This window comes from Denticeps clupeoides, chromosome 12, assembly GCF_900700375.1.
Source record: "Denticeps clupeoides chromosome 12, fDenClu1.1, whole genome shotgun sequence".
NCBI classification, from domain to species: Eukaryota; Metazoa; Chordata; class Actinopteri; order Clupeiformes; family Denticipitidae; genus Denticeps; species Denticeps clupeoides.
This window is the reverse complement of record NC_041718.1, coordinates 1,265,162-1,291,416: the sequence shown is the minus strand read 5'-3', so window position 1 is coordinate 1,291,416 and position 26,255 is coordinate 1,265,162. Positions and strand designations below refer to the sequence as shown.

The 26,255-nt window shown below is 40.0% G+C and overlaps 2 protein-coding genes across 17 annotated transcripts in view; both read left to right on the top strand.

Moving 5' to 3' along the window:
- Positions 1 to 23,401, top strand: part of dock3 (dedicator of cytokinesis 3) — a 163,073-nt gene extending 139,672 nt beyond the window's left edge. For 9 of the 16 annotated variants that reach the window (XM_028999406.1, XM_028999405.1, XM_028999401.1 and 6 more), the window contains 20 exons: positions 1,920 to 2,015; positions 2,098 to 2,158; positions 2,937 to 3,030; positions 4,214 to 4,362; positions 4,922 to 5,008; positions 5,187 to 5,291; positions 5,384 to 5,525; positions 6,593 to 6,759; positions 6,844 to 6,930; positions 7,581 to 7,760; positions 10,630 to 10,713; positions 10,861 to 10,977; positions 11,078 to 11,196; positions 11,859 to 12,060; positions 14,697 to 14,781; positions 15,385 to 15,503; positions 15,768 to 15,855; positions 17,198 to 17,317; positions 19,321 to 19,400; positions 20,922 to 23,401. In XM_028999406.1, the coding sequence (XP_028855239.1) occupies positions 1,920 to 2,015; positions 2,098 to 2,158; positions 2,937 to 3,030; positions 4,214 to 4,362; positions 4,922 to 5,008; positions 5,187 to 5,291; positions 5,384 to 5,525; positions 6,593 to 6,759; positions 6,844 to 6,930; positions 7,581 to 7,760; positions 10,630 to 10,713; positions 10,861 to 10,977; positions 11,078 to 11,196; positions 11,859 to 12,060; positions 14,697 to 14,781; positions 15,385 to 15,503; positions 15,768 to 15,855; positions 17,198 to 17,317; positions 19,321 to 19,400; positions 20,922 to 21,470 (2,731 nt within the window). In that variant the 3' untranslated portion in view covers positions 21,471 to 23,401. The remainder of the gene's footprint in view (positions 1 to 1,919; positions 2,016 to 2,097; positions 2,159 to 2,936; positions 3,031 to 4,213; positions 4,363 to 4,921; positions 5,009 to 5,186; positions 5,292 to 5,383; positions 5,526 to 6,592; positions 6,760 to 6,843; positions 6,931 to 7,580; positions 7,761 to 10,629; positions 10,714 to 10,860; positions 10,978 to 11,077; positions 11,197 to 11,858; positions 12,061 to 14,696; positions 14,782 to 15,384; positions 15,504 to 15,767; positions 15,856 to 17,197; positions 17,318 to 19,320; positions 19,401 to 20,921) is intronic. The other 7 variants (XM_028999407.1, XM_028999403.1, XM_028999404.1 and 4 more) reach the window with 7 other exon arrangements.
- Positions 23,402 to 24,212: 811 nt separating this feature from the next.
- manf (mesencephalic astrocyte-derived neurotrophic factor) lies at positions 24,213 to 25,655 on the top strand. The gene is made up of 4 exons (XM_028999090.1): positions 24,213 to 24,448; positions 24,621 to 24,748; positions 24,833 to 24,974; positions 25,204 to 25,655. Exons 1-4 carry the CDS (start codon positions 24,358 to 24,360, stop codon positions 25,386 to 25,388), a joined length of 546 nt encoding a protein of 181 aa, XP_028854923.1. The 5' UTR covers positions 24,213 to 24,357; the 3' UTR covers positions 25,389 to 25,655.
- Positions 25,656 to 26,255: the final 600 nt, after the last annotated feature.

Genomic DNA, 26,255 nt, shown 5'->3' with positions numbered 1-26,255 from the left:
AGGTATATCTTAGTTGCCTGTGCATGGAACATGTCTGAGACAGTTTTAATGTTTTATATTTTAGGTTTTATTCATTTAGATACATCTGTGTGGTTAGCATGCTAACAAGCTAGCAGTTAACCAGCCTGTACACTTTTTATGTTCCTGTTGAATAACATGACCATTTTATTAGATAAGTAAGAGTAAAATGTAAATAAATCAAATTATGTTACATTTAATTAATGTAAAGGTGAACCTTTAATTAAGGTTAAGGTGATTTTTTTATGTAGTTATGTAGTTACCAGTACAGTTACTAAAGTTACTGAATTAAACATAGTTTTACATGCTACATGTCAGGCCTTATAGGATCAATTCAAATATACAAACCAGATTACAAAGAAGTTGGGACACTATACAAATCGTGAATAAAAACTGAACGCAATGATGTAGAGGTGCCAACTTCTAATATTTTATTCAGAATAGAACATAAATCACAGTACAAAAGTTTAAACTGAGAAAATGTATTATTTTAAGGGAAAGATATGTTGATTCAGAATTTCATAGTGTCAACAAATCCCAAAAAAGTTTGGACAAGGCCATTTTCACCACTGTGTGGCATCTCCCCTTCTTCTTAAAACACTCAACAGATGTCTGGGGGCCGAGGAGACCAGTTTCTCAAGTTTAGAAGTAGGAATGCTCTCCCATTCTTGTCTAATACAGGCCTCTAACTGTTCAAACCTCTTGGGCCTTCTTTGTCGCACCTTCCTCTTTATGATGCCCCAAATGTTCTCTTTAGGTGAAAGATCTGGACTGCAGACTGGCCATTTCAGTACCCGGATCCTTCTCCTATGCAGCCATGATTGTTGTGATTGATGCAGAATGTGGTCTGGCATTATCTTGTTGAAAAATGCAGGGTCTTCCCTGAAAGAGGTGAAGTCTGGATGGGAGCATATGTTGCTCAAGAACCTGAATATATTTTTCTGCATTGATGGTGCCTTTCCAGACATGCAAGCTGCCCATGCCACATGCACTCATGCCACCCCATACCATCAGAGACGCAGGCTGAACTGAGCGTTGATAACAACTTGTCCAACAAGGGTTGTCCTTGTCCTCTTTGGTCCGGATGACATGGTGTCCCAGATTTCCAAAAAGAACTTTGAATTGAGACTCGTCTGACCACAGAACAGTCTTCCATTTTGCCACGCTCCATTTTAAATGATCCCTGGCCCAGTGAAAGCGCCTGAGCTTGTGGATCTTGCTTAGATATGGCTTCTTCTTTGCACTGTTAGAGTTTCAGCTGGCAACGGCGGATGGCACGGTGGATTATGTTCACTGACAATGGTTTCTGGAAGTATTTCTGAGCCCATTCTGTGATTTCCTGCTTGTGATGCAGTGTCGTTTAAGGGCCAGGAGATCACGGGCATCCAGTACATTTTTTTCTCTGAATCTTCGGATGATGTTATGCACAGTTGATGATGATAGGTGCAAAGTCTAGATGCAATTTTTCGCTGGGTAAAACCTTTCTGATATTGCTCCACTATCTTTCTGCGCAACATTGTGGGAATTGGTGATCCTCTACCCATCTTGGTTTCTGAGAGACACTGCCACTCTGAGAAGCTCTTTTTATACCCATCATGTTGCCAATTGACCTAATAAGTGTTAATTGGTCTTCCAGCACTTCATCATGCTCAAATATACTTTTTCCACTACTTGTCCCAACTTTTTTGGAATCCGATTTGTACAACAATAGCTCTTTGATGTGTTCCGTAACTTCTCACTCCTCATCCTCTCCCCCTTCCACCAATTTCAGTGTTTGTATCAAAATTAACATCTACCAATGAACCATATGAATACATTTTATTGCATTCTGTTAATATGTGGCTGAAATTATCAAAAAAATAATTTTGGTTGTAATTGATCTAAAAAATATTTGTATGTAGTTTGCTGGAAAAGATTGAGCAGGAGACATGGAGGGAGACAGGGATTTCATTTGTTACCTCGGTAACTCGTCTGATGGAGCGCCTGCTGGACTACAGGTACCTCACGGCATCCCAAATGCCGTTACTAAGCCCTTAGTGCACTACACAATGCTGAGGTTTTTATGCTGTGGCATTTTAGAGACTGTATGAAAGGAGACGAAACAGAGAACAAGAAGATTGGCTGCACCGTCAACCTTCTGGTGAGTCTTATTTGTCATTTGTCCCAGGATTTGATGTTTAAAGGAATAAATTAACTGGGGGATGTCGCATGTGGCTCCACATGGCTCATCGGTCAGTGTCACATCAATGCAACACAGGTTTCTAGCCCAATCCTGTCAGGCTGCATTGCAATGCCGATACAGTAACTTTATCATTTTTTTTTAGACAAACGTGGTTATGTTGTTCCATGATTCTGAACTTTCCCATCTCAGATCACATGCTAAAATTGAGTATAAATGTCTGTCTGTTTGTCTGATCTAAGTCCCTGTGAATTGAGGCCACTCTGATTGTGTGTGTGCAGTGGCCTTTTTTGGTGTGGGTGACCTAGACGGTGGCATCTTTGGGGGGGGGGGGGGGGGGGGGGGGGGCATCACGGGCGTCTGCAATTTTTTGTTTTACGCTTGCTGCGGGAGATTTTCTGGCTGGCTGGAGCGCAAAACAATTCAAAAGCACCAGAAATTATGATATAGACTTATAATTTTCACCGATGTGTTTATTCTATAACACCCATAAATGTGGGAAATGACCACAAGGGCCTCGGTGAACCAGCTTGCTGCTGCTGCTGGGCTGAAGTCTCGCACACAACCTGTGAAAAGGGGAAGGGGGCAGGTTGCTTCCGGATAAAACACGTTTCATTCCTAATTTTGTCAGTCCAAGCTCATTTTGTCACAATTACATTTCTTGAGTAGTGCAAAATCGCAGAAAAATTTTTTTATCTGTATATGTCAGTTGACGGGTTTTTTTCTGGCTCACCTGCAGAATTTCTACAAGTCGGAGATCAATAAGGAGGAGATGTACATCCGCTACATACACAAGCTTTGTGACATGCACTTGCAGGCGGAGAACTACACTGGTGAGAGAGAGATGACTTCAGACATTTTAAGTAACGTCAGATCAAGTTTTGAGCACATTTAAACACTAGCAGCTGGCTCAAAATGAACAAGCTTAAAACTGTCACGTCTCGGGGCTCAGGAGGGAGGAAGGCACAGAAACAGGACATTGGGAAAGGTAAGGTTTTTATTAAACAACAACAAAACATGGCACAAGGACCAAAAACAGAGAAAACAAAAAGGGAATAAACAACAACAAATCCTAAGGCATGTGACGGTCATCAGGAACTGAAAATCAAAAGGTAAGGATTCCTGTGTCCGTATCAATGTCGCAGCAAAGTGTGGGTGCTGCTTCTCAGGTTTCATTGAGTCCTGATCCATTATGCCTAATTGGGGACAGCTGGGATGGATCAGGACCCAAGGAGCAGCAACAAGATGTTGCTGCAACATTGAAGTGGACCTGTTACTTACCTTGTTAGTTGATTTCAGTTCCTGACAATTCGTCTTAAGCCTTCAGATTGTTTTGTGTTTCTTTATCCCTTTTTTGCATTTGTGTTGTGTTTTGTTGTTATTTAAAAGAATCCCTTTTTTGTCACAAAGTACTCCTTCTGCATTGACTTCACCCCGAGATGTGACAAAAACAAACAAATAAATGACAGTTTTGCCAAACGAACAATCGCTTAGCCAGAATGAATTCCTTTATCATAAAAATATGTTTTAAATGAGATTTCCAGTGAGTGAGAAGATCTGAAAAATAGGGGAAGCTCATTTTATGTGTACCAGAATGTCACTGTTTATGGTCACAATGTCGCATGACCAGGTAATGACATTGCTGAATGACATTGCTTTGGAACAGCTGGATCAGAGATTATTTTTTTCATTAATCACTAATTATTTCTCTGTGAAATAGTCATTGAAGGGTAAGCTGTGATATAATCCCATTAATAAGATTGCGATGGTTCTGTTCCATGACATGTTGGTATTGACAACACCGGCAGACTAGACACAGGGAAGCAGCTTTTTTAGAATTTGTTTGATGTAAGTGTATAGTATTCAGTCTCACAATAACCAAATGAACAATGTCGTATAAAATGTGCGAATGAAATTAGTAATCATGAGCATTGAACAATTGAATTGGGAAAAATGAAGAATAGCATGAATACAGTTGTTTGGAATGTGTTATTCTGTGTATGTTTGTCTGTACAGAGGCAGCCTTTACTCTCTTGCTGTACTGGGAGCTGTTGCAGTGGGATGACCGGCCACTGAGGGAGTTCCTGCACTACCCCGCCCAGAGTGAATGGCATCGTAAAGAGGGCCTCTGCAGGAAGGTCATTCACTACTTCAACAAGGGCAAGGTAACAAACATACTGCGCATATGCAGATAAACACACAGTTCAAACTCAAGACATTATGGGGAGGATAGGTCAGAACCATCATCTTTGGTTCTGTGGTCGAAAAAAAAGCCTGTCATGGCTGCCCACTGCTCACTAAGGGTGATGGGTTAAATGCAGAGGACAAATTTCACTGTGTGCACCGTGTGCTGCGCAGCTGTGTATCACAATGACAATAACTTCACTTCACTTCTTTCCACATGCACAAAGGGAACTAAAACAGCTGTGTAGCCTTAAGAAAATAGCTGATTAATGAGGCTAATCATGAAAAAAAAGGCTTCAATTTGCAATGGAAGAAGGTTGTGTGATCTGATGAGTCCAGATTGACTCATCAGATTCCAGAGTGATGGGGACATTAGGTTAAGACAAGGAGACATACAATGATGAGGTGCCACCTGGTGGCCCAGAGGTGCCAGGACATATTGTTTACACAAGATTTGGTGGTTTTCTGCATTTACGATATATTTATATGTGAGTGTGTGTGTGTGTGTGTGTGTGTGTGTGTGTGTGTGTGTATTTTCAGTGCTGGGAATATGGTATTCCTCTCTGCAGAGAATTGGCTTTTCAGTATGAGTCTCTGTATGATTATCAAAGCCTAAGCTGGATTCGGGTGAGTTACACAGTACTTTATTTTTATTATTAAAGCCCATTGAGACATACTGTATGTGATTATGGGCTATATAAGAAATAAATGTTGTTGTTATTATTATTGATTAAAAGATTAACTGCTTGATTTTTTGACAATTTTACTGTGGTCTGGGTGACTGCTGTCCCTCTTTCTCTCTCAGAAAATGGAGGCAGCGTACTATGACAACATCATGGAGCAGCAGAGGCTCGAGCCGGAGTTCTTTAGAGTTGGGTTCTATGGTCGCAAGTTCCCCTTCTTCCTCAGAGTAAGTTCTTGGATAAATACATCTTCTGCAAATTATTACTGATTGAGACCAACAGATCCTCAAAGAAATATGATATATACTCTCTGTTCCAGAATAAGGAGTTTGTTTGCCGGGGTCATGACTATGAAAGACTTGAAGCTTTTCAGCAAAGGATGCTGGGAGAATTCCCTCAAGCCATTGCCATGCAGCACCCCAACCAGCCAGATGAGGCCATCCTTCAATGTGATGCACAGTGTATCCTCCAATCTGTGGGTCACAGGGCCAACAGTGGATAGTAAGCATGCATATGATCCTGCCGATGCGTTTTTATTCTTGTGGTGGCAAACTGAGACTAAGTTGATGTCAGACAAAGTTTTGCAGAGGCGTTTTATTGAAGAACAGATCTGACACTAGTATCTTCTTACATTCCCTAAACTACCTGACCACAACTATCTACAAACCAATTAGGCAGCCAACATTAGGCAGACTCTGAGAACCTAATAACACAGACTGTGTTTTGTAGTCATTTTGTGAGTTTAATATTTACCAGTATCTAAAGTAAATTATGCCCTTATATATTCATTAATAGCAATGCTCTAAGACCCTTATTTCTGTCTCAGCCTCCTTCAAAGTGACATCTTTCATTGTGACATTGTGATACAATGCACACAACAAAATGTGTTCTCTGCATTTAACCCTGCATCACCCTTGGTGAGTAGTGGGCAGCCATGAAAGGCACCTGAGGTGCATTGTGTGGGGACGGTAGACCCTTATCTTGAAGTACGCTCTAGGTGACTTTTACATGGGCGTCCTATCAGGATTTCACCCAGATCTTTCCAACTAATGCTCTGCTCTCCTCAGTACACAATAAATGTGCCTTTGTATCATAATATGAAATAAAATACATGCGTTGTCTTGAAATTCAACATGATCAAAAGTATCATTTCGATAAACCAGTGACCTATGTCTAATATTCAAATACTCAGATACAGTTATATAGTTATTAATATGAGTGGTGAATAATTAGTCATATAAATCAATACATTTGTACGTGTTCCCATAGTGGAACACACGTCTTTAAAGTGCTCTTTGTTGGCTGTCCATGGAAGAAAGGCTTGAGTTGCTACATTTACATTTACGGTATTTGGCAGACGCCTATGTCCAGAACAACTTACAACGTGCTTCTAGGTTGCCATCAGTAAAAAGAATTGTTCGCTAGGACCCCGACTATGAATACAATCTCTACCAAGGAGCCATTTTTTTTATTTTACTTTGTACTATCACATAAAAAAGGTGCCACCACCTTTAACTGAGTTCATCAGACCTGCAGATTTACGCAGTCACACCGGTACCCGAGAGTGTGGATGTTCTTCAGATGGACAGAGTGCCCGACCGCATCAAGAGCTTTTATCGGGTCAACAATGTTCGGCGCTTCCGCTACGACCGACCATTCCACAAGGGTCCAAAAGACAGAGAGAATGAGTTCAAGGTGAGTTTAGAGGAAATATAAGCACTGGTGAGGGTCATCGTTGAGGTTGATGTGGTGCATCTGTGCTCTGTTGATTTTTTTTAGAGTCTCTGGATTGAGAGGACAACTCTGATCCTGTCTCACCCACTGCCAGGCATTTCACGTTGGTTTGAGGTTGAGAAGAGAGAGCTGGTGAGTGCAGAGTCCATTGAATCTTGCTCAGAATGCACATGAACCTGAGTCTCTCTAGGGGGACTGTCCCTGTAATTACTGATTGTACGACACTCTGGATAAGGGTCTGCTAAATGCTGTAAATGTACACCACACACACACCCTTAAACATCATGCAATGACTTACCTTTTCAAGATAGAACCAGCCCTGACCAACATGGTTCTAACTGGTGGACCACCAAACGTATTTATCTACAGCATTGTAACCAACCCAGAAATAGAGAAAGAATTGTGATGATAAAGAATGTGATAATAAAGAAATCAGTGCTAATCAGGAGGAGCAAGATTGCTGTTAATGCTTTAAGACAACAAAACAATACTCTTTTAAACTCTCCTTTATGAATTTAAGGTGAGAGTAACCAATAAAACCTAACTAATTAGAAAACAATATCCAAAACAATAATATGATGTGGTAGTACTATAATAAATTATACAATAATGTGACAGTAATGGTAACTTCTCTAGGTCGTATGGCTTTAGTCTTTATGATAATATTAACATTTAATATTAATGTTAGTTGTATATGATAATTTAATTTGTGTGGGAAAGAGGAAGTAGTTAACAGGCTATACCAAGTATGACATTCATACTTCTCTATTTGTGTGTGTTAGGTTGAGGTGAGTCCTCTAGAGAATGCCATCTCTGTGGTGGAGAACAAGAACCAGGAACTTCGGACCCTTATCACTCAGTACCAACACAAACAGCTCCACGGCAACATCAACCTGCTCAGCATGTGCCTCAATGGAGTTATTGATGCAGCCGTCAATGGGGGGATTGCTCGTTACCAGGAGGTGGGGGTTTCTATATTTATTTTTAAAAAACACATGCATTTTTGAAAACCTTTGCTGAACTTCATCTTATGGATTTTCAATCCATGCCCAAAGTCTCGTATTCCAAAACACTGAAAGAACAAGGTCAATTCACTGGTGTAATAGATGTTGTATAGTGTGTTGCTATATACTGTATTCTCACACAACACAATAGCTTTCAGTAATTCTCAGTATTATTTCATTTGAGTTACTTTAGTAGTTACAATACTCATTACTGCTAAAGGGAGTTAAATTATATTAACATACTTACAAGACTGCAGAGTGAACCACTAAGAAAACACAGGAGCACCTTCAAGCCTACAGGGAGTGCAGAATTATTAGGCAAGTTGTATTTTTGAGGAATAATTTTATTATTGAACAACAACCATGTTCTCAATGAACCCAAAAAAACTCATTAATATCAAAGCTGAATGTTTTTGGAAGTAGTTTTTAGTTTGTTTTTATTTTTAGCTATTTTAAGGGGATATCTGTGTGTGCAGGTGACTATTACTGTGCATAATTATTAGGCAACTTAACAAAAAACAAATATATACCCATTTCAATTATTTATTTTTACCAGTGAAACCAATATAACATCTCCACATTCACAAATATACATTTCTGACATTCAAAAACAAAACAAAAACAAATCAGCGACCAATATAGCCACCTTTCTTTGCAAGGACACTCAAAAGCCTGCCATCCATGGATTCTGTCAGTGTTTTGATCTGTTCACCATCAACATTGCGTGCAGCAGCAACCACAGCCTCCCAGACACTGTTCAGAGAGGTGTACTGTTTTCCCTCCTTGTAAATCTCACATTTGATGATGGACCACAGGTTCTCAATGGGGTTCAGATCAGGTGAACAAGGAGGCCATGTCATTAGTTTTTCTTCTTTTATACCCTTTCTTGCCAGCCACGCTGTGGAGTACTTGGATGCATGTGATGGAGCATTGTCCTGCATGAAAATCATGTTTTTCTTGAAGGATGCAGACTTCTTCCTGTACCACTGCTTGAAGAAGGTGTCTTCCAGAAACTGGCAGTAGGACTGGGAGTTGAGCTTGACTCCATCCTCAACCCGAAAAGGCCCCACAAGCTCATCTTTGATGATACCAGCCCAAACCAGTACTCCACCTCCACCTTGCTGTGAGCTCTCTGCCCTTTACCAATTCAGCCACGGGCCCATCCATCTGGCCCATCAAGACTCACTCTCATTTAATCAGTCCATAAAACCTTAGAAAAATCAGTCTTGAGATATTTCTTGGCCCAGTCTTGACATTTCAGCTTGTGTGTCTTGTTCAGTGGTGGTCGTCTTTCAGCCTTTCTTACCTTGGCCATGTCTCTGAGTATTGCACACCTTGTGCTTTCGGGCACTCCAGTGATGTTGCAGCTCTGAAATATGGCCAAACTGGTGGCAAGTGGCATCTTGGCAACTGCACGCTTGACTTTTCTCAGTTCATGGGCAGTTATTTTGCACCTTGGTTTTTCCACACGCTTCTTGCGACCCTGTTGACTATTTTGAATGAAACGATTGATTGTTCAATGATCACGCTTCAGAAGCTTTGCAATTTTAAGAATGCTGCATCCCTCTGCAAGATATCTAATTATTTTTGACTTTTCTGAGCCTGTCAAGTCCTTCTTTTGACCCATTTTGCCAAAGGAAAGGAAGTTGCCTAATAATTATGCACCTGATATAGGGTGTTGATGTCATTAGACCACACCCCTTCTCATTACAGAGATGCACATCACCTAATATGCTTAGTTGCTAGTAGGCTTTCAAGCCTTTACAGCTTGGAGTAAGACAACATGCATGAAGAGAATGATGTGGACAAAATACTCATTTGCCTAATAATTCTGCACTCCCTGTATATTCATAGTCAATTCTGAACATTAAGCGTACTGTTCCAAATCCTGCTACTGTTTTTGCATTTTATTCTGTTACAGGTTGCACTGTTTTTTCACTTGTATATCACTATGCACTTTTGTACAATTTACACTACACCCCAAATATATTAAAATAGTGGTAACACACTTGCCTATGAACCAGAAGACCACAAAGTCATAGGTTCAAACTCCACTTTCTACCATTGTGACCCTGAGCAAGACAGGGACATTAAGGCTGTCCCTGTAACTACTGAATAGGGCATCTGCTAAATGTTATAAATGTAAATGGAAGTCCAATGAAATGGTACAAAGCTTTAAAAGTAAGATTCCCCAACAATAAAATAAATGTTTACAAAAGGGCTTTTTCAGAGAACAAGAATATGAGCCCCAATTTTTCCTGATTCTTTCAAACCTGCCCTGTATGCATAAAAGTAGTGTTAGAAGACATTGTGGTACCATAACATCATGAACATTATTGTACTGCAGAAATTAATCACTACTGACCATCATAGCCATAACCACATTTTCGAGCACAGCTTAATGGACTACTGACAGGAAAAAGGTGTTATGGACTGATGAATCAAAATTTAAATTCTCAGTACTGAGTAACCTGGATTGCAATATCTCATGCACTGCCCCAAGATGAACACATGGAATGACCAGCACAGTCTCCATACTTTAACCCCATCAAGCTAGTTTGTGATGAACTGGACAGAACAGTGAAAGGAAGGCAAAGTGCCACACATTTTCGGGAACCTCTGCAACAGAATTAAGTTATTTTTTGAAGGAAAAAGCCAAAGTTGGCTCTTTTTGCCACTTTCTTTTTGAAAGTCAAGGATGTTTCAAGAAAGTAAAAGGTCCCAACTCAGTGTTTTGTAATTTGATTAAATGTACATAAATAAACTGAATGAATCCAGGTTGAAATATAAAAAGAGTTCATTTTTCTGGTGTATGTGTGTGTCATAGGCCTTCTTTGATAAGGAGTACATTGGCAGCCATGCAGAGGACACTGAGAAGATTACTCAACTCAAAGACTTGATGCAAGACCAGGTAACTACACTATCAGACTGTGCATTTTGAAGAGGGACATTCTGTGTTTGATGTCCCATAAAACACTAATGGTTAGTGACATTTTTGATCAGTCATGTTGCAGATTTAGCTGGAGGCAAACAGTTTCTTTGGTGCATCATCTGACAGGTTCACATTCTGGGCATCGGCCTGGCTGTGCATGAGAAACTGGTGCACCCAGAAATGCGTCCCCTGCACAAGAAGCTGATAGAGCAGTTCCACATGATGAGGACCACTTTGTGCCATGTGAGTTATTATGCGTGTGAGTGTGAATGTTTGGCTGATCTTTAATCAGTGTGATTTAGTTAAGTTAAGTGTCTAAGGGAGTTTCTATGTGGCCTTGCAGGGCCTGCCATGGCTGGATAAGATGAGTCCGGCCTGTTCTGGAACTACCACCCCCCGCAGACTTCTGACCTCTCACAACCCCATGAGTCCAGAGAGTATTAAAATCATGCACAGACACAGGTGAGATAAAACACACTAAGCACACACATATAAACACTCGCGTCCGGTAATGAGTGGCTGGTGTACATATTTTTATCCAGCACATTTCAGAACGTGTGTGTGTGTGTGTGTGTGTGTGTGTGTGCTTGCATGTGTGCGGGAATGGGGAAGCCCCAACCCTTTTTATAGTGTTAATTACCCCAAAACATACCCAATACCATCCCAGAACCTACACTACAATTCAGAGGTTTACAAATCTCTTCAATTGTCCTCACAATTGTTTTGTCCATTAAAATGAAAATTGTGTCCAGTTGAATTAATGAATGGAATATCTCCTAAAATGTAGCCCCACAATCAGTCTTCCAAAGGAATGCTGTATTCACTAAAGCAAGACTGTCACTTCAAAAGGTTATATTATTAAGTATTCATTGAACTGAAACAGTTGGACTGATTACAGAAGCAATTAAACTGGGCAAATTCACACCAGTTCTGGTTGCATCAGGAATTGTGGGATCAACTGATTTTGTCAATGACTTTAAGCAGCCTTAAACTCTTGGGTGGTAGTGTAGTACCTATCTAAACACTCCACTACTCAGCACACCCCACACTTTGCTCCTCACTTCCTTACTCACTCTCCTCTCCTCTCCTCTGCCCTCCTCTCCACTCCACTCCACTTCCTCCAGTCCAGTGACAGTGTTGGGTTCCGTGCGTCATTCCTTGGGTTCTGTGTCCTCCTCTCACCTCTCCAGCGAGACAGGGAACCTGCTGGTCCTGACCGACGGGCTGCTGGTGGAGCACCCTGATGACACCTACCGCATGCAGGTCTGTCTCCACACCAATGCCGTCGCCATGCCAACTACTGCAACAGAGAGGAGTCTCAGCCATGTGAGCCCTGCTGTGTGTCAGCCCTGTGTCTCCCACGCACAGCGTGGCCACCAGTCACCTGTCTCACCCAGTCCAAATTCAGCTGTATCCATATCTTCTATAAAATTCATGTTCCTCCCTGGTGTCTTATGTATTATTTCAATACAGAACTTTTAAATCTTAAAAAAAACATTAAAAACATTAAAAAATTTGTATCAACTTTCACCAAATTATTATCAACATTAGTACCCAATAATATTTCTTTGTGACAATGACCTCCGTGATTCACCTGAGACTCTATCAGCCATCACAGAACTGCTCAAGCAACACCACAACATGGTAGCCACTGATTTTAAAATGTCTTTTAACATGCTACAGTGCATGGGCCAGTCCTTCCATTCTTCCTGTCAAGTCTAGAGGGGTTTCAATACTTGTCAATAGGGATATCCTTTTTAAGGCACAGAAGGTCATTTCAAACAGATATGGTCGGTACATTATCATCTCCGGTAAGTTTATTCAATACCTTTGTAGATTTGGCTAACGTCTGCGCACCTGACTTAGATGATGTTGGGTTTTCTTGGATCTGGAGCAGCAATACGGAAAACAACGTTTTATTAAAAGCCTATGATCTGTTGCTCTTTATTTCATCTCTCACTTCATTCAGCCATATCATTGAAGGTGAAAGTGAAGTGATTGTCATTGTGAATCACTGCCTCACAGCAGTGGCTGGTCATGACAGGCACCCGGGGAGCAGTGTGTGGGGACGGTACCTTGCTCAGTGGCACCTTGGCAGCTCGGGATTTGAACCCGCAACCTTCTGAACTCTTTCCTTACTTTTTTTTCATTTGCTTGAATCCATAATTTCATTTTCTGTTTGGCAGGTAAAGAGCCCCAGATCTACATAGAATAGGAATAATAAATATATATTATGGTCTTATTGGGTTTTTCTGATGAGCCCTATTGGTGGAAACTCTACTCAGGATTCCAGTTTCCTGGAATGACAAAAGAGAGGAATTGTGCATTTTATACTGTAGATAATGTTCTGGCATAATTCAAGGATCTAAGCAAAAAGTCTTCCAAAGTTGTATTTTTGGGGATATTTGCAAGCATGTCTTCTCAATTCTCCAACTGCCTTTAAGGAAGCCCTCTCACTAAAGGGCTTACTTCTGTCCTGTATAGTTGAACTGTAAAAATTTTGCCAGCTCCTTTGGATCAACTCAGGGCTGCTTGGCAGGAGGATTTGGGTTTTCTCAGCGGAGGTCTGGGATTCTGTGCTTGGTACTGTCATTTTAGCCTCCATCTATGCTCGCCATTGCTTGCTCCCAGAGGTGAACAAAGTACTCACATTCATTAGTCAAATAGTCAAATTTTTACTTAATTTAAAGTACTGAAGTACTTGCTTTTATATTTAAGTATCAAGGTATATTTCTGTCACTGCATTACTGTCGCTGCACAATACATACAATACCTAATTCCTCTGACTAACTTATACAACCTCTAGAATAAGGAACTGGTAAAATGTTACAGAATGAAACACAACCATGCTGTCAAAGAAGTACTTTTGATTGTACCACTATACACCTCCACACCCTCATGAAACAGCATGGTACTGTAGGTGTTCTGTAAGTATATGCATGAACCAGGTAGCACCGTCTACCAGGTATGACCTGGGTGTTGGCATGCTGTAAAAAATATATATATATATATTTTACAACTATATACACATATAATGTAGACATAATTATGAATTACATTTAGAAGACAAGCCTTCCTGGTGAAAAAATACAATCAAATACAATCAAAAGATTCAGTTCTTTTTGACGTCATGTTTTTGGGAAATGTGTGACCTGTTCAAAATGTGCTGTGAGATGTTTCCAATGTGCACATTAGGCGGTGACCTGTTTAGCACTTTTCACTAGGGGTGACTTTACAGGCAATGCTGAGGGGCTGCACACGGTGCACACAACAAAATGTGCTTTTAATCCATCACCCTTAGTGAGCAGTGGGCAGCCGTGACAGGCACCCGGGGAGCAGTGTGTGGGGATGGTGCTTTGCTCAGTAGCACCACAGTGGCACCTTGGTGGATTAGGATTTGAATCGGCAACCTTCTGATTACGGTTCCGCTTCCTTTACCGCTAGGCCACCACTGCCCCTGCCCCATACTGACACTGGCATCTAGTGTTTGTCATGCTGCATTTTATATGTACCACCTTTCTTATGGTGATTTTGTCTGTCATTGTATTTTAGGTGTCTTCATGTGGTTTTGTGTGTTTTTTGTTATGTATGATATGACTATGGACAAATGTAAATTAGGCCATTTATATTGTTGATTATATTGCAAAAATATATTAACCCAATGCATTTAAATAATTCTAATTTGTCCTAATTTCACATTTCGTTGTTTGACGCATTGAATCTAGCTCTCCTCTTGGATTATATACAGTTTGCTGCACTTGTGTGGGTTTTTATTAAGCTGGCAAGATGTTATTAATATAATAAGGTTAAGAAATATTATGAACTCTTTAACTTTAATGTCACTGAGATGTTGTCAGCTCTGATATAATAAATATATGCATTTTTATAACAATAGGAATATGTATTTATATATGTTATGTGTGTGATTTTACCCGTTAATAAGTGTGTGTCTCTGATTGCAGCCCAGCCCCTCCTCCTCCTCTAGCTTGAGTTCAACTCACTCCGCTCCCTCTCAGATGATAAACTCCTCCCCTTCAGGCATCAGAGGTAACCTTCACATACAGACAATAGGTCAAATAATGCTTCATAGCCACAGAAGCAAAGATCTGTCTAATTAGGAACAAATATATTATTCTATGCCCATTATATGTTAACCAGACAATCAGAATTATGCATTCATCCTGGTCAATTTCAGGTACCTCTGTAACTAACCATGGTTGGCTTCTTTGGTTTTGGAAGACAGATTTGGCCAGAGCAGAGTGGAGACTCATCAGAAGGGTGTCAGTTGAACAAAATTGCCAGCATTGCTTACATACATGTATTTACATGTATTTTAAGCAGCTGAAAAATATTCCCATTTCTGGAGACCAGCAATAGTATAAGAGATGTGGCTTGTAAAATGTTAGATAGAGAATTACTAGAGAAAATTTCCCAATCATATTTCATTACCTAGACAATATTATAATCATGGAGTATGACTGACCTGGGCATGCTGCCCAGCTATAGTGAGAAATTGCCTCTTGTTGAATTTCATTATTGAATTCAGTTTGACATGACATCATTTCACCAGTTGGATTCCTGCCATGTTCATTTTAAACCACAGTGTTCTTGACCTGTGGCTGTAATGGCTTCCAACCTTCTCATCAACAGTTGGCTCCCCTTCCCTCCCAGAGAAATACAGGCACAACCGGGATATGCTGATGCTGCTGCCACCTCACCGGGACCGACCCAGCAGTGCTATGTACCCCAACATAACTGACAACGGACAGGTAACTACCGACGGGGGGTGACTTTTTTTTATAAAGAAACTATAATATATTGCTGGATATCATGGAACATCAATGAGCCAAGCATGAATTACAGAAAAAGTGCAATTGACTTTGTGCACAGATAGCAGGGATTATAAAGGGTTACCTTTACTTAATTTTATGAGAAACTATTTTCATCCTGATTGTTTAAGACACTTTAATTTGTCACTGTATATCTGGACATGATGTAAGTATAGTTTTCTATGTGATATTTAAATACTGCAGCCAGCCAGCTTCCAGCGTGCACTGTTCCATCAGGTGATTGGCCCATGTAAACCCTGCAGTGACCCCAACCTGTCGGTGGCAGAGAAAGGTAAAACAAATTGGATCTCAAAGATCACAATTGCCTGGTCTTACCAATAAAATCTTACCAACAGGACACGGATTGATTAAGAGATTGGTATAACATAGTATAACGTTCATAGTTCATGGTATAACAATAGATAAACAGAAATCCAGCAAGCCCACAAAGGAACCATTTTTAATTAGCAAATACAATTGCAAACATTGTAAAGCCTTAAACCTCTATTTTAAGGTCTTCTATATCAGGTCAGGATTACTTTACTACTCAGATCTAAAACCATGACTGGAATCAGAAAGTTAATGTAGATTTCTCAAAAAGTCATGTAATACATAGCAAATGAATTATTATAAAAATGGTCAAACCTCTTCAATATGAATGTGACCAACAGTTTTTGTTTTTTGCATAGTGCTCACTTGTCATAATCATGCTCTTGCTTTGGAAGTCCTCATCATCTCATTTGTTTGACATATTGTATAACCAGTACCCTGAATGAACTGCCCTGTTGCCAGGATACAGTGATGTCCTGTTCGCTCATCTTGAACTCTCTTTTGACACAGTATAACGTTCAGAGACGCTAGTGATAGGAATTGCTTGGTTCATTTGAGGGCAGTACACCAATCTAACTTTTAACACTGAGAGGATAACATCCATCTGTCCTGAAACAAGCGTAATTCTGTGATAATAATACTTCATACTTCCATATTTGTCAATAATTTCTAGTCTAATATGCTGTTGGTGAGGAAAAGTCAATGATAAATTATTTGAAAAATATAAATTGTATTATGTTAATTGACTCCATTAATTAGTGGTGTATACAGTTAGCCCCTTAAATCCACGAGGTTCATCTTTGCATATTTCATTCAATTATTTTCTTCTTTTTTTTATTATTCCAAAAATTACAATTATTGGAAATTGTATTAATCATTGACTGTTGTATTGAAATACAGTAAAATCATCAATCATTATATCTTCAACTATATAATAAGGAAACATAATTACTCAGAAGGGGGGCAGTTGTCATCATTGTCACTTAAATGTGTCAAAGTGATACAAGGAGTCATATGGTTCTGTTACAAGTGTATTTTTTATTTGTACGTTTTTTTTTTTATTTGTCTACCACTGTGACTGTTAACTCTATTGTGTGTATTGCTTAAATTTATCATTTGGGACTCTGATCTGTGATCAGGAGCTAATTAAAAAAAAAATATGGATAACACTTTGATAAAGTGTTAATGATAATATGTTGATAAAGTGATATAGATAGTAAATGTTTGAAGGTTTTGGTGTCTTCTGGGAGTCCTGGAACCTCCCAGAACATCAGTGTATTGCTAATATCTGTCTTCTTGTCAAGTCCTGACCACTCCCAGCAGTTGGAGTTTGGACAGCGGAACTCGGGACACAATGCCCTTTCTTTCGGCCCATGTGGGGAGCATAATAGCCCCTCCTGTCCCTCCCCGCAGCCTGCCACCAGGTGAGCTCATGCACAAACACTAGGTAGAAAGATAGTTGCTGTTAACTACGTACATAAGTGTGTGTGTGTGTGTGTGGGTGTGTTTGCATGTACACACACAGTATACATGCAAACATGTGCACAAGCACCGAACTATCTCCAGCACCATGTGTCCCTTAAGATCCAGATATTCATTTGGATTGCAACCTACTCTTGGTGGAAAGGAGTACCCACTACAGATTATGACTCACAGTACGGACAAGTATGTTAACATTGCAACGGTGTACAAACACACATACGTAGATCACAGCAAGTATATTTCTGGCTTAACACCTCACTCTAGAGCCAATAGTAATAAACTCCCTTCACACACGTTCAGTACCTTCCAAATATTTAGGGCACTTTAGACCAACAGGAGACTTTAACACTGGACAGTATACATGCAAACATGTGAACATGCACAGAACTATCTCCAGCACCATGTGTCCCTGACCTATGAACTGTATCTAGTTTACAGAAACGGATATGTCTGAATGAAATGGATGAGTGAAGCAGACCTGTCTCAGAGTCTTGCTCAGCTCTGCTGTGTAGATGGGTCACCGAGAGTTTGAGCTGCATGGTAATTTGAGTGCAACAGAAAGGCTGCACTGTCACAGTTCCAGAGGATGATCAGAAGTCTCATCCTGTTTAATGTTTAGGCTCCAGTGTGCACAACTACGGTCAGATGTATTGGGGGATTTGCTGAGATTTGCCTTGTTGCAGTTGCTTCTAAACTCCATGTAACGCTGACAGATTTCTTGGTGGAGTTGGCGAGGGAAGGAATCATTCATTCTGGCAAAAGATATTAAAAACAGATTTCACTGATTTGTTAGGAACTGGGCAGCTGTATTTTCTCCCATTTATATTTTCATATTTGTGCTGAATGCTCAGTGGTGCTTCATCAAGAGGAGCAACACATAGAAGAGATTTTCCAAATGTGTACATCATCCATCCATCTATCCAATACTTTAAGTATTAGTTAGTTAATCAATCATTTAATTAATTAATTGATAAAAAAAAAATACATTAGTATTCAAGAGCATATTTCACCCATATTCATTTGGCTAAATAGTGAATGCTGCTGCTGTTAATTCAATACACTTGTGAACAGGTTAAATACTGTAAAAATCAGCGTGAATTAGGAGAAGCCCAGTGGTTTATGTTGTAACTTGGAAAAACTATATAAAGGTGCTTCAAAAAGTTAATTTATTTCACTAATTCCGTTCAAGAAGTGGAAAGTATATGTAAATGTATAGATTTATTCCAAACAGACTGATATATTTCAAGTGTTTATTTCTTTTCATGGTACCACATAGCAGGTACCATGTATGGTTTGGATAGCATGGTAGTAGATAGAACAATATGTTTTACTATAGGAAATGGGCATATAAGAGGGAATTTTTGGTTGGATCCTTGCTCGTTTGTGCCAGGACTGACAGTGTTTCCTGCTGTGCATATTTCATTAGAAGTACACAAGGTGATATTTTTTATTTGTACAGACGATTGGTTTTGATCTAAATCTGCGTCCTGCCATTTCTAGGTGACATTAAAGGATTAGTAGAATAGATCGAAGCAGGATGGTAAACCTTGAATGGTAAAGCAGAATCTTGAATGGTAAAGCCCATGACAGGCAGACGTAATTCATGATGTGCCCAAATAATAATTAAAATATTCAATTTAATTTGTTTTAACTTCCCATTTAAATCATTTATAACACTTTTTTTTCATTAAATTATTGATGTATTTAATTTTGGCACTTGATTTGTGTTTTCCATAAACTAATAATTCAGGTTGAAACATTTGAAAAACATTTGAACTCAGCAGTAGAAACCGTAAATGTAGCTGTCTGTGTGTGAGCTGGGAGTGTTTTGTGTGGATTATGGATTAGTGTGTGCATTTGTACCTCAGTGTGTGTGTGTGTGTGTGTGTGTGTGTGTGTGTATGGCCTTTTTTCCAACCCGTGTTCCTGCTGTCTTTTCCTGTAGGGCTCTTCATGCACTTTGATGCTTTGCAGCTGCAGGCCAGTGATCTCCCTCCAGCTCTCCCTGCGCGCTCCCTGAGAAAGGTACCCTCCCGTAGTCTCTGCCTTCCTGCTCCGTTGCCCGTCCATCCGTGTGTGTGTGCGTGTGCTTGTGATCTCTGTTAGTGTTGTTTATATGCAAGGTGTGCTACACCTCCTGCTGCCGCAATGTGCTGTATTTGGTGTTTGTGCACTCATACACATTTTCTTTTCTTTCATGTGCTGCTGTTTTTATGAGCAGTCACTCATTTTGATCTTTTGCTCATTAGTGGTTGGACTCATGCATACTTAACAAGAGCTGAGAGACCACAGATCTGAGTTTTTGGGGTTTTTTTTGGCCACAGCGAACAACTCTTTAAAGGAGGTTGAGGGGAGAGAGAACTATTCAAACAAGCACATACTGACACTACTGTTCAAAGAAAGCCTTTCAAATGGCAAGCTGAAATCGTGATGTTTGACATGCAGACAAATCTATTGATGTTTCTATGTAGGAAATGGAACTCTCAAAAATATATTATTTATTATAGATGCATATATAGATTGATTTACCCTCCATGTACAGTAAAAAACATATATAGCTTTTTCTTTCTATTTTCTATATAATTGTTATATACTGAACAAACTATGACTCTTTTAAAAGTATGTGTCATTACTGCTGCATCTAAGTAATAATAAAGATAATAAGTGCACTTTCCATAATGAAAGTGAAAGTGAAGTGATTGTCACAGCAGCACAGCACGCAGTGAGATTTGTCCTCTGCATTTAACCCATCAGCCTGAGTGAGCAGTGGGCAGCCATGACAGGCGCCCGGGGAGCAGTGTGTGGGGATGGTGCTTTGCTCAGTGGCACCTCAGTGGTACCTTGGCAGATCACATGTAAATTTGTGTCACATCTTCACATATTCACTGTGTATTTAGAAGGTTTTTTTATGAATACACATGCCTACGAATACACAAACATATGATTTGTTTACTGTACTGTTTCATAGGGCTGTTAATTTATCTCATTATCAATGCCTCTTGATGTGGATGATTCTGCATCAATGCAGTGTAGAACACAATTGATTATATCATAATGATGTTGCTTGGTGATTTTCTGGTAGTGGTTTAAAAAGTCTAGCTAAAAAGAAGTGGAGGTAGTGTCTGTGGCCTCATCCTCACAGACCTTCAAAATGCGCTTGTAACTACGTTCTATTGCCCTTTCACTGGTGTTTTGGAAGAAATATACACCTATAAAAACATTGCATTAAGTCATCGGAACGCGCAGCCAGCCAAATGCTGGTGCTGAATGCCCGTGTGGACACTTTTGATTTCGAGCAGAAAAACGGTCGCTGTTCAGTCCGCACTGACCTGACATCACAATAGCCAGATTTAGACGTCCGCGTGAACTCTCATCCTTGACTCTCATCACCCTGGCATATTTGAAAACATTATGTGATGTAGCAGAATTGATGGGGTGCATCGTGATGTATTGATAATTGGTTAATTGATAATTGTAATCGGATTAAATTGAATGTTCACACCTGTTCTGTTTCCATGTCCACAATGTATCTTTTTCTCTCTCCAGTCTCCTCTGCACCCTATACCTGCTTCACCCACCAGTCCACAGTCGGCTCTGGATGGCAGTAACTCCACACTGTCCGGCAGTGCCAGCAGCGGCGTCTCGTCCTTGAGTGAGAGCAACTTCGGCCAGTCATCCTCTGAGCCACCAGCACGCACTGACACACTCGACTCCACCCCCAGCCAGACATGGGCCACCGATGCCGAGGACGGAGACGCCCCTTACCTACCAGTGCGCTATAGCGTATCTGAACCAGACACCCTCGATCAGGGTAAAGGCCTGCCCTGTCGGAGCCAATCCGCTCCCGGCGGAGTTGCCCCCCCAGTCCTGCTGACCAGCTCTGGCCACCTCCACCAAATCCATCACCTTCACTTCCATAATCACAATCCCCCAGCTCTACCACCCAAACCTTACCTGAGGGAGACCTGCGGCTCTGATGAGCCTCTGAGGCCAACACCCAGACCCATGCCGCGCAAAATCTCACAGCCCCTCCTCACCGGTGGCAGGGAGGAGCAGGCCAAAGTGGCATGGGAGCATGGAATCAGTGAGGAGTAGGCGCGTGTGTGTGTGTGCTCAGGTTTCCTTGGTTACCTTAGCAGTTGTGGTAACCTTTTTGGCCAGTGATTAGGTTGATAAATGTTTCAGTTCACCCCCCATGGGACTCCGCCCTCTGAACCAGGGCTCATGATTAACACAGTGACTACTGACTACTGACACTATACACATGGATGCTATTATGTATGAGTGAAAGAGTCAGAAGGAAAATGTTGGTACTCTTTACAGATACCAAGAGCTTGTACTTTCTCACACATAAAAGACAAAAAAAACAGCTGTGAACACTGCACACACACTGGACTTCTGATGTAACATGACCTCAACTATGTCTTTACCCCTCAAATAATGACAAGCAGCACTTTAGCCCTTAGCACCATTTTTTTTAAGTGCTAAATTAGGGTTTGGTGTGAGGGGATTTTTAATGCACTAACTGTGAAACCATAGTCACTTTGTGGAGTTAAGATCTTAACCCAGTCTTGTTTTCCCATGGTTGTTATTTGGAGACTGATTTGGATCCAAAGAAAGGACTGTACTAATGAAATCTAAACACGTTGGGGAAATGTTAACTCCACACTCTTCATAGAGCACACTCAAGAAATATTTTTACAATTTTTTTTTTTTTTGGAGTTGCCACTACAAATAAAGAAGTAAATATTTTAGATATAATAACTACTGATCTCTAATAATATATACATAGTTATATATAAATAAATAAAGCTATATAAATTAATCTCTATGTCACAGACTGAGGGAGGAAAATGTTATGCAAGACAGGAGGTTCTCAATGCCTCTTTAGCTGCTAGATCTTAATGCACGTCCTGTATGAGTGTGAGTACTGATGGATAATATTTACCAACCTACCTTTTTAATAGAAAGATTTTGTTCACTTAACCCTTTTGTACAGATACTAGCAACTTTAGTCTGCTTTGAATGAAGCAGCCTGTTCCCAATCACAGTGCGCTGGACGTTCAGACGCTATGTACTTCACATACACATACATGCTACCTAGCTGGGGGGGTGTTACTCATTGCTGGTAAGCCCGACATTTCTGTATTGCTTTTTCCTGAATGAGTTTGGTGCATGCAACTATCGAAACTGAAGAAAAAAATCTATTTTAGGTTTGGACAGCTGGCTTTTGAGTTTTATAATGTGTTATTAAAATATTTATTATAATAATGTAGATGATAACATGTAAATGTGTACTTGAAGGATGTCAAACCAATTGAGTCATTTTGCATTCTGATTATTTGATCTTTTGTATATTCTCTTTATGGTTGTGGTCACAAAAGTAGTTTATACTTGCATGCAGGGTCAGACTGGAAATGCAGATACTCAAAGGATTCAAAGGCCATTTATGATGATGTGTGTGCTGCGAAGAGGGATGGGGCAACAAAACATAAGCCTCTATGCATTTTTAGGGGCTAAAGAGCAGTAATAAATGGGTGAAATGGGCGGGCATAGATTTTCTGTTTACTTTTTATAAATCAAGAAACTTATCAGGAGTCATTGTAGTTCATACACCACCATGCTTGTCTTTACCAATTGTAAATAATCCTACAGGAAGCTGTGTATTTATAAGGTTAAGAAGGGCAAATCATGCATAGATTGTGATTAATTGTCTGCCTTGTAATTTCTGATGTAAATGTGTTTTAAAACTCAAAAAATCATGATTATTTAAATGTCCTAATCACTACTGTTATTTGGGGTATTTTGCACAAATCTGGAAACATGCTACATTTTACCATTTAAGAAACAAGACCTTTGTATGAGTATGAGTATTCTACAGATAATTTCTTTGTATATATTATGTTGGCATGAATGATCTGTGAAGTGGATTTTAGATGTAAATATACACTCTTTTCCTACTCACTTAACTGCTGTGGTGTGGCGATTCATTAATAATGGCTAACATTAAAACCATGTTTTATGAACGTGTCTCTTTATTGAATCTTTCTTGAGTTTTCTGACAGTTTACTAAAGCAAATGTTAATTTATATGTGACATCATTTATTTTTTGTTGCGCACCATCTACACAAATTCTGTGCTGTGTAATATTCTCACACTTTGCTAGTAATACAAAACTCACACCAGCCACCATTTTGTGCTGTACAATAAGTTAACAGATTTCCACTTTTTTATACTCTTATTCTCATTATTAGTATTAGTACTGATAATTATTTATATCTGACCCTTCTCAATAATTACTCTTCCACCACTAAACCAAACATTTAAATCAAACCCTTACTTGAGGCTGATGGGTTAAAAGCAGTGGACACATTTCGTTGATTTGCACCGTGTGTGGTGCTGCAGTGTATCACTTCACTTTCACTTCAAACAGAGATGTGTGATTCTGCTTCAAAGGTGAAATTGAATCGATGAGTTGCCAAATCTCCGCTTTCTTTGAAAGCTTATGGCACCATACATCTCCACCTCATAATCATGCAGATGTTTTGCTCTGGCTTCAGCTCGGTAGTTGGCCATGTAAGGTCATATTAGGTTATTTCACCATCCACACCTTGACAACGGTTCCTACTGTAAAAACTACAGTAATGGACGACACTGTACGTCACACCCTTACTTAGCCAATCAAAGGCCGCCAACTGGACTCTGTTCCCGGAGCAAACCGCTCACAGCCAGTCAGTGAAGCGTGCGTGGAACGCGCACGCCACGGGGCCAAGTTGCTTACTGATGTGTAGACCCGTTGACCAATAGGAGCCAGGGGCGGTGCTTGATTGGCCGGAAGTGAGCCGACGCTGTCGTTTGCGTGCTGAGGAGCCGGTGCGAGGAACCTACTGTGGTTAATGTACGAGGCTTATTGTTCGATTCTCCCCTCCTCTCCTCATACTGGGTACTAGTTTAGGTTAAAGCAGGCAGCCGACTGGTTGGGATGCTGTATTTAAGTGGCCTGTCTGTCGCCTTGGCGCTGGCCCTGGTGCCCGGCGGCAGCAGCCATGCTTTGAAAGAGGGAGAATGCGAAGGTAGGTTCCTGCTGAGAGTTTGGCCAGTATTGCTACTTGTCAGTATCGGTATTAGACGCAATATGTGCATAAAACTATTATAAAAGATTGCAGCAACATCCTGAGTTAAAATACAGCTTAATAGAAGCATGTCTGATGTATTCGTGATGTATTTCTTCTTGTTTCGTTTCAGTGTGCGTGAGCTTTCTGGAAAGGTTTCATCAGTCTTTAAAAACTAATAATGTGAAGTTCAACAGCGCTGACATTGAAAAAGCTCTAATTAAATTCTGCAAAGATGTAAAAGGAAAAGAGAACCGGCTGGTGAGTGTTTTTCCCCTTCACCGCTGTCAGGGTTTAGTCCTGTCTGCATTGTACTAACCACAGTGCTCTTCCCCTGGAACCAAGTGCTACTACATTGGAGCAACAAGCGATGCTGCCACTAAAATCATCAACGAGGTCTCCAAACCGATGAGCTACCACGTACCGACCGAGAAGATCTGTGAGAAACTAAAGAAGAAGGACAGCCAGATCTGCGAACTCAAATATGGTGCAGTTAATATTCTTATATTTATGATTGTTTGGATCTGAATGTGTATTCTTCAAGTACAAGTTGAGTTGTATTCAATATACAGTTCCAACAAAAGAGACTCAGTTTCATTAAAAAGATAAATACATTTATCTCCTTATATCTCACTTCCTATCTTCAAGGGCAGTGGTGGACTATTTAGGGATAACTTAAGTATTAATGCACATTTGTTGTTACCTCCTACCCTCAGACAAACAGGTGGACCTGAGCACAGTGGACCTGAAGAAACTTAAGGTGAAGGATCTGAAGAAGATTCTAGAGGAGTGGGGCGAGTCGTGTAAAGGCTGCGTGGAGAAATCTGACTTCATCCGCAAAATTAATGAACTGATGCCCAAATATGCCCCCAATGCTGCCAGTGCACGGACAGACCTGTAATCCTCATCATCCTTGAAGAGTATGTTTGGTAGAATCCAAAGGCTTGGTGTGTAAAGATCGCTGTGCGTCACATTTCTCATGGCCCAGTCTGAATTTATTTTCCTTTTTTATTATTATTATTATTACATCAGCAGCTAGAATTTGGGGTGTGAAACTGGAGAAGGGGTCCACAAACATCTGCCAGGTTACATTTGCTGTACAAAACGTGTTTAATACAGTTGTACTATACTTTTTCATTAAAAATGACAAAAACCCTCTCCGGCTTCAGCCAGTATTCCGTGTTTATGTTTCATGGGAATCATTTAAAGGCACTACTCATCACTTCACCGAGGGACCTGATGACAACATGAAGAATTCATTCTCACATTATATAACATCATGTCTGTAGAACATTTGTATATATGTGTTGTTTCTCCAAAACTACCTTTTGCACCTCATTAATTATGTTAATGAACAATAAGGGGAAATGTACACTTTATTTGTGCTGTAATTCTATAAATACTGGAAGATGTATGTTTCAGATCAATGAAACCATGTATGTGAACTTATTAATGTAGAAGAATCATCAATTCACTGACCTGGTAACCCCATTTTCACAGAATATTTTTAGTATTACATTTAATTTGAAGAGTTTGTGTAAGTCACATGGACATACTGCTTGTTTTAACACGTTTAAATTTATAATACAGTGTTGGAAGATTATTTGGCAATTCTGATTATGATTTAAGAAATTACTTTTATGAAAGTACATAAAGTGTATGTATTTACACTCTCTCATACCGGTATGAATACATAATTATGAGTATATACAGGTACAAATAAATGCAATTAAGGAAAAAAAATGTATAAATATAAGGAATATCCTTT